This window comes from Durio zibethinus, unplaced genomic scaffold (genome assembly GCF_047325235.1).
Source record: "Durio zibethinus cultivar Kanyao isolate XHJ-2024 unplaced genomic scaffold, ASM4732523v1 HiC_scaffold_229, whole genome shotgun sequence".
In the NCBI taxonomy this organism is placed as follows: domain Eukaryota; kingdom Viridiplantae; phylum Streptophyta; class Magnoliopsida; order Malvales; family Malvaceae; genus Durio; species Durio zibethinus.
In genome coordinates, this window is record NW_028322852.1 from 15,437 (window position 1) to 22,504 (window position 7,068).

Sequence of the window (7,068 nt, forward strand, 5' to 3'; positions counted from 1 at the left end):
CTAAACGGAGCCTGGATACTTCATTTTATCAGTCCAACCAAGCCAACCATAAATCATTCTAATTGAAAATATTAATCTGGATACACCCCCATGAAATGGATCTCTAATTGCACTTCATTACACTTCCCGCTACAAATTTTTGATAATTCAATCAATCTTTTTGGGGCGAAACAGGGGATATCTCGATCGGGCGAGAGAACGGGGGAATCCCATATGACCCAATATATTTGACAAGTCGCACTATATGTCAACCCAGCTTGCATCGTTATCTCCCGGAACTTGAAAAGGAACTTTTGGAATACCAACAGGCATAAAGTAAAAAGAATGTAAAATTATATTTCGCTTTGATTGTGGAAGCGTAATACGTAATGTAATACGTAATAATGGTCTTATCTTAATAATATGTAATATTATATTTCACTTTGATTGTGGAAGCGTAATACGTAATGTAATACGTAATAATGGTCTTATCTTAATAATATGTAATATTATAATATGTAATATTATATTTCACTTTGATTGTGGAAGCGTAATACGTAATGTAATACGTAATAATGGTCTTATCTTAATAATATGTAATATTATAATATGTAATATTATATTTCACTTTGATTGTGGAAGCGTAATACGTAATGTAATACGTAATAATGGTCTTATCTTAATAATATGTAATAATGGTCTTAATAATATGGGCCTTTATCATATTTTATACATAGATAGACTAAGGCCATAAAATAAAGAAAGGCGGAATGAATGAAAGAGAATTCTTACGAATAGGTCCTTTGAATGATGAACAAATAGGGATGCATTCATTCATAAAAAATAGGATCAACCCCCATTGCGTATTGATACTTATCGAGTATAGAATAGATCTGCTTCTCTTTTTTCTTCTGAGCCGAATTCTTCCCTTATTACTAATGGAATAGAACAAACATTAATCCTTTCTCCGAAAGAATCCACCGAAAAGGGGAGGTATTCCAATGCAATAAAGTTACATAGTGTCTATTTTTCGTTGATTTGATAAAGGGGTATTTCCATGGGTTTGCCTTGGTATCGTGTTCATACTGTCGTATTGAATGATCCCGGTCGCTTGCTTTCTGTTCATATAATGCATACAGCTCTGGTTGCTGGTTGGGCCGGTTCAATGGCTCTATATGAATTAGCTGTTTTTGATCCCTCCGATCCCGTTCTTGATCCAATGTGGAGACAAGGTATGTTCGTTATACCCTTCATGACTCGTTTAGGAATAACCAATTCATGGGGCGGTTGGAGTATTACGGGGCGGACTATAACAAATCCGGGTATTTGGAGTTACGAAGGTGTGGCCGGAGCACATATTGTGTTTTCTGGCTTGTGCTTCTTGGCAGCTATCTGGCATTGGGTATATTGGGATCTAGAAATTTTTTGTGATGAGCGCACAGGAAAACCCTCTTTGGATTTGCCCAAGATTTTTGGAATTCATTTATTTCTCTCAGGAGTGGCTTGCTTTGGCTTTGGCGCATTTCATGTAACAGGATTGTATGGTCCTGGAATATGGGTGTCCGACCCTTATGGACTAACCGGAAAGGTACAACCTGTAAATCCAGCGTGGGGCGTGGAAGGTTTTGATCCTTTTGTTCCGGGAGGAATAGCCTCTCATCATATTGCAGCAGGGACATTGGGCATATTAGCGGGCTTATTCCATCTTAGTGTCCGTCCGCCCCAACGTTTATACAAAGGATTACGTATGGGAAATATTGAAACCGTCCTTTCCAGTAGTATAGCTGCTGTCTTTTTTGCAGCTTTTGTTGTTACTGGAACTATGTGGTATGGTTCAGCAACTACCCCCATCGAATTATTTGGTCCTACTCGTTATCAATGGGATCAAGGATACTTCCAGCAAGAAATATATCGAAGGGTTAGTGCTGGGTTAGCCGAAAATCAAAGTTTATCAGAAGCTTGGTCTAAAATTCCTGAAAAATTAGCTTTTTATGATTACATTGGCAATAATCCGGCAAAAGGAGGATTATTCAGAGCGGGTTCAATGGACAACGGGGATGGAATAGCCGTTGGGTGGTTAGGACACCCTATCTTTAGAGATAAAGAAGGGCGTGAACTTTTTGTACGTCGTATGCCTACTTTTTTTGAAACATTTCCGGTTGTTTTGGTAGACGGAGACGGAATTGTTAGAGCGGATGTTCCTTTTAGAAGGGCAGAATCGAAGTATAGTGTCGAACAAGTAGGTGTAACTGTTGAGTTCTATGGTGGCGAACTCAATGGAGTGAGTTATAGTGATCCTGCTACTGTGAAAAAATATGCTAGACGTGCTCAATTGGGTGAAATTTTTGAATTAGATCGTGCTACTTTGAAATCCGATGGTGTTTTTCGTAGCAGTCCAAGGGGTTGGTTTACTTTTGGGCATGCTTCGTTTGCTTTGCTTTTCTTCTTCGGACACATTTGGCATGGTGCTAGAACCCTGTTCAGAGATGTTTTTGCCGGTATTGATCCAGATTTGGATGCTCAAGTGGAATTTGGAGCATTCCAAAAACTTGGAGATCCAACTACAAGAAGACAAGTAGTCTGATGCAAGATTGCTTTGTTATTTTTCGCTTCTATTTTCTGTTTGTGATTTGACATAGGCTGCTGTAAAAATCTTGATTAAAATCGCTGCCTTTTCTTTGATTCTTGTTCTTTCGTTATTTTATTCGGGAGATGATTCTAAATAAATAGGTACGGAAGCTATAATTGTAAACCACGATCGAATTTATGGAAGCATTGGTTTATACATTCCTCTTAGTATCTACTCTAGGGATAATTTTTTTCGCTATCTTTTTTCGAGAACCGCCTAAAGTTCCAACTAAAAAAATGAAATGATTTTTCATTATCTCAATTGAAGTAATGAGCCTCCCAATATTATATTGGGAGGCTCATTACTTCAATTAGTCCCCGTGTTCCTCGAATGGATCCCTTAATTGTTGAGAGGGTTGCCCAAAGGCAGTATATAAGGCGTACCCAGTAAAACTTACAAGTAAACCAGATATAGAGATGGCGACTAAAGTTGCTGTTTCCATTATTATATAATTATATAAATAATATATATAAATATAAATATAAATAATATAAATATAAATATAATTTCAAGATCACAATGGATCTATGATAAGATCGTTTATTTACAGCGGAATGATATACAAAGTCAACAGATCTCACTGAATACAAAATAAGATTTATGGCTACACAAACCGTTGAGGGTAGTTCTAGATCTGGTCCAAGACGAACTGTTGTAGGGGATTTTTTGAAACCATTGAATTCGGAATATGGTAAAGTAGCTCCTGGATGGGGAACGACTCCTTTGATGGGTGTCGCAATGGCTTTATTTTCGATATTCTTATCTATTATTTTGGAGATTTATAATTCTTCCGTTTTACTGGATGGAATTTCGCTGAATTAGATTCACAAGAACCACGAAGCCTCGCTTTTCAATACAAAAAGTGAAACTTTTAGTTCTCGGATTTTTTTTAGCCCATTCTATTTTGGTAGTTCGACCGCGAAATTTTTTTTGTTTCTGTATTTCCGGAATATGAGTGTGTGACTTGTTATAATTGATCCTATTGATAGTACAGAAAATGGGTCTGTCCTCTTGATCGAGATAGTTTATATCCCGTCGGATAGCCATTCTAGTATCTGGAGCACGGAATATATGAAATGGATCACGAAGTATTCGAACTATGATTCATACTTAATATTCAAACCTCGCGGCCGGACTCAAAAAAAAAAAAAATTTTCAAAGAAAGAGGTTTTTTATTTATAAATCGAGAAATTTTTTCTTCTTTCAAACTCTCATTTAGTTTATGCTTATTTTGATCAAAGGACAAACCTTTCTTTTCTTTGTATTTTTATTTATTATATCTATTCTATTCATTGAATAAGTGATGATCCAATAATTCTTACTCAAAGAATCTTTGGACTTAGTTTGAAGGTTTTATTGAATCATCGCGGTTCTGGTATGAATCTGAAGTTTCAATTGATTCATAGGGTCTTAACAAGAGAATTCCTATTAAAAATAAAGAAAACAAGAATAAAGCCACATTCCATATAAATAACAAATCAAAGCAAAGAAAAAGAAAAGAAATAAGTAGGTAAATAGAAGATTCAAGAGGCCTGATCAACATAAAGACGAATGCGCCGACTTGATTTTTTGGCATTATAATTACAACTACAAAAAAGAGCTTTCGGATTTTTACTCTTTTGTGTCTTCAGATAAAATTGAATGAAAAGATTAAGAAGTTTCAAACTTTCTATTCCATATCCGTTTCAGCTATTATTTGGGTGTTTTTGTTTGAGCTGTACGAGATGAAATTCTCATATACGGTTCTCAGGGGGGGAGTCCTCTTGGTTTACCTATCTCAATAAAGTCTATGATTGGTTCGAAGAACGCCTCGAGATTCAGGCGATTGCAGATGATATAACTAGTAAATATGTTCCTCCTCATGTTAACATATTTTATTGTCTAGGAGGAATTACGCTTACTTGTTTTTTGGTACAAGTAGCTACAGGATTTGCTATGACTTTTTACTATCGTCCAACCGTTACTGAGGCTTTTACTTCTGTTCAATACATAATGACTGAAGCTAACTTTGGTTGGTTAATCCGATCAGTTCATCGATGGTCGGCAAGTATGATGGTCTTAATGATGATCCTGCACGTATTTCGTGTCTATCTCACTGGTGGTTTTAAAAAACCTCGCGAATTGACTTGGGTTACAGGCGTGGTTCTGGCTGTGTTGACTGCATCTTTTGGTGTAACAGGTTATTCCTTACCTTGGGACCAAATTGGTTATTGGGCAGTCAAAATCGTAACAGGCGTTCCGGAAGCTATTCCGGTAATAGGATCGCCTTTGGTAGAGTTATTGCGTGGAAGTGCTAGTGTGGGACAATCCACTTTGACCCGTTTTTATAGTTTACACACTTTTGTATTACCCCTTCTTACTGCTGTATTTATGTTAATGCATTTCCTAATGATACGTAAGCAAGGCATTTCTGGTCCTTTATAGAGAATATAGACCATAGCTATATTGTAACCAATCATTTATCTTATTACTTGCCAATCATTTATCTTATTACTTGGGGGAGGAACAATAGTATTTCATTGCTACAAATATGGATTGTTGAAAAAAAAAAAAAAATAAGACATGTATTTGGATATTTCCTTTCAACTCCACAATATTCTATTATTTATTTGATATGACATGAATAGTTGAAGGGAATTCCCCGAAGAGAAAATGGATTATGGGAGTGTGTGACTTGAACTATTGATTGGGCCATGCAGAAATATGCCTTTATCTGCTACATTGGAATTCACAACCAAATGTGTCTTTGTTCCAACCACCGTGTAAGCCCCATACAAAGGATAGGCTGGTTCGCTTGAAGAGAATCTTTTCTATGATCAGACCTGACGATGTCGTGTATGAACAGGGCTCCGTAAGATCCAGTAGAATAAGTGATTTGGCATAATGCAAATTAGATTTTATTTATTTATTTTTATTTTTTTTTTACTTTCTTATCTTAATAGTATGAAAATACATTCATTTCTTCTGCATCGACCCGATTTATTATTATTATACTATCGGAGTGAAACAAGGGATCTAAAGAAGAGCAAAGGCTAGACTATATTAGTAACAAGTAAATCCTTTGTATGTAAAAAATCTCGATATATTTTTGGGATAAAGGTGAATCGCAAGGCCTAAGACGACCCAGAAAGCACTTGATCACGATCAACTTTGTACGCCTACTTGGGTATTGAGCATTTACCTGTAAAAATGGCATTCCTTGGAATGTATAGTTGCAACTTCGTAAAATGGAATCAGGTAACTTTTTTCTTACATATGAAATCATTCATATATGTGTGGATAACATATAGATTCATTTTATATGTATCCGTTTGTATCCATTTGATTCGATTGATTTTTGCTTGAGCCGGATGATGAAAAATTATCATGTCCGGTTCCTTCGGGGGATGGATCTAGAAAAATTCACCTATCCTAATAACAAAAAAACCTGACTTGAACGATCCTGTATTAAGAGCTAAATTAGCTAAAGGTATGGGTCATAATTATTATGGGGAACCCGCATGGCCCAATGATCTTTTATATATTTTTCCAGTAGTAATTCTCGGTACTATTGCTTGTAACGTAGGCTTAGCGGTTCTAGAACCTTCAATGATTGGTGAACCCGCGGATCCATTTGCAACTCCTTTGGAAATATTACCTGAATGGTATTTCTTTCCTGTATTTCAAATACTTCGTACAGTACCTAACAAGTTATTGGGTGTTCTTTTAATGGTTTCAGTACCTGCGGGATTATTAACAGTACCTTTTTTGGAAAATGTTAATAAATTCCAAAATCCATTTCGTCGTCCAGTAGCGACAACCGTTTTTTTGATTGGTACTGCGGTGGCCCTTTGGTTGGGTATTGGAGCAACATTACCGATTGATAAATCCCTAACTTTAGGTCTTTTTTAAATTGAATCAATTTTAAAATAAAATATCATGATGTGCGTATCTAGGGAGTAGTCACTTCAAAGTCAAAGTGAATTCTCCCTAGATACATTTATTCAATTCTGGTCCCAATATATGGATTGTGCTGAAGGTTCAAAATCCATTTTCGTTTTTTTTTTTTTTTTCTAATTTTCTAAAGTAAAAAAAAAAAAAATGAAATAAATCCTAAATCCAATGGATTTAAAATTTTGGTAAATCAATTTCGCAATGCTTTTCTACTTCTTTTCTAGAATGCCCAATATTTGTTTTACATCTTCTATGCGAAAGTGTTCAATTTTCATAAGGTCTTCTTGACTGTTATTCAAAAGGTCCAATAATGTATGTATATTGGACTTTTTGAGACAATTATAGATCCTGGGAGGCAATTCTGATTGGTCAATAAAAATATATTTCAATGCTATTTCTTTTTTCTTTTTTCTTAGTTTAGCTAATCTATCATGAAAAGGAAAAAAAGGTAAAGTAACGTTGTGTTGATTGTTTTCTAAATGTAAGTTTTCTTCTTCCGCATCTAGAAAGGGAATAAATAAATCAAT

General features: G+C 35.5%; 1 protein-coding gene across 1 annotated transcript; it reads left to right on the forward strand.

Moving 5' to 3' along the window:
- The first annotated feature begins 3,164 nt into the window (after nt 1-3,164).
- LOC149509170 (cytochrome b6) lies at nt 3,165-6,669 on the forward strand. The gene is made up of 2 exons (XM_089757767.1): nt 3,165-3,565; nt 4,391-6,669. Exons 1-2 carry the CDS (start codon nt 3,560-3,562, stop codon nt 5,030-5,032), a joined length of 648 nt encoding a protein of 215 aa, XP_089613893.1. The 5' UTR covers nt 3,165-3,559; the 3' UTR covers nt 5,033-6,669.
- Nucleotides 6,670-7,068: the final 399 nt, after the last annotated feature.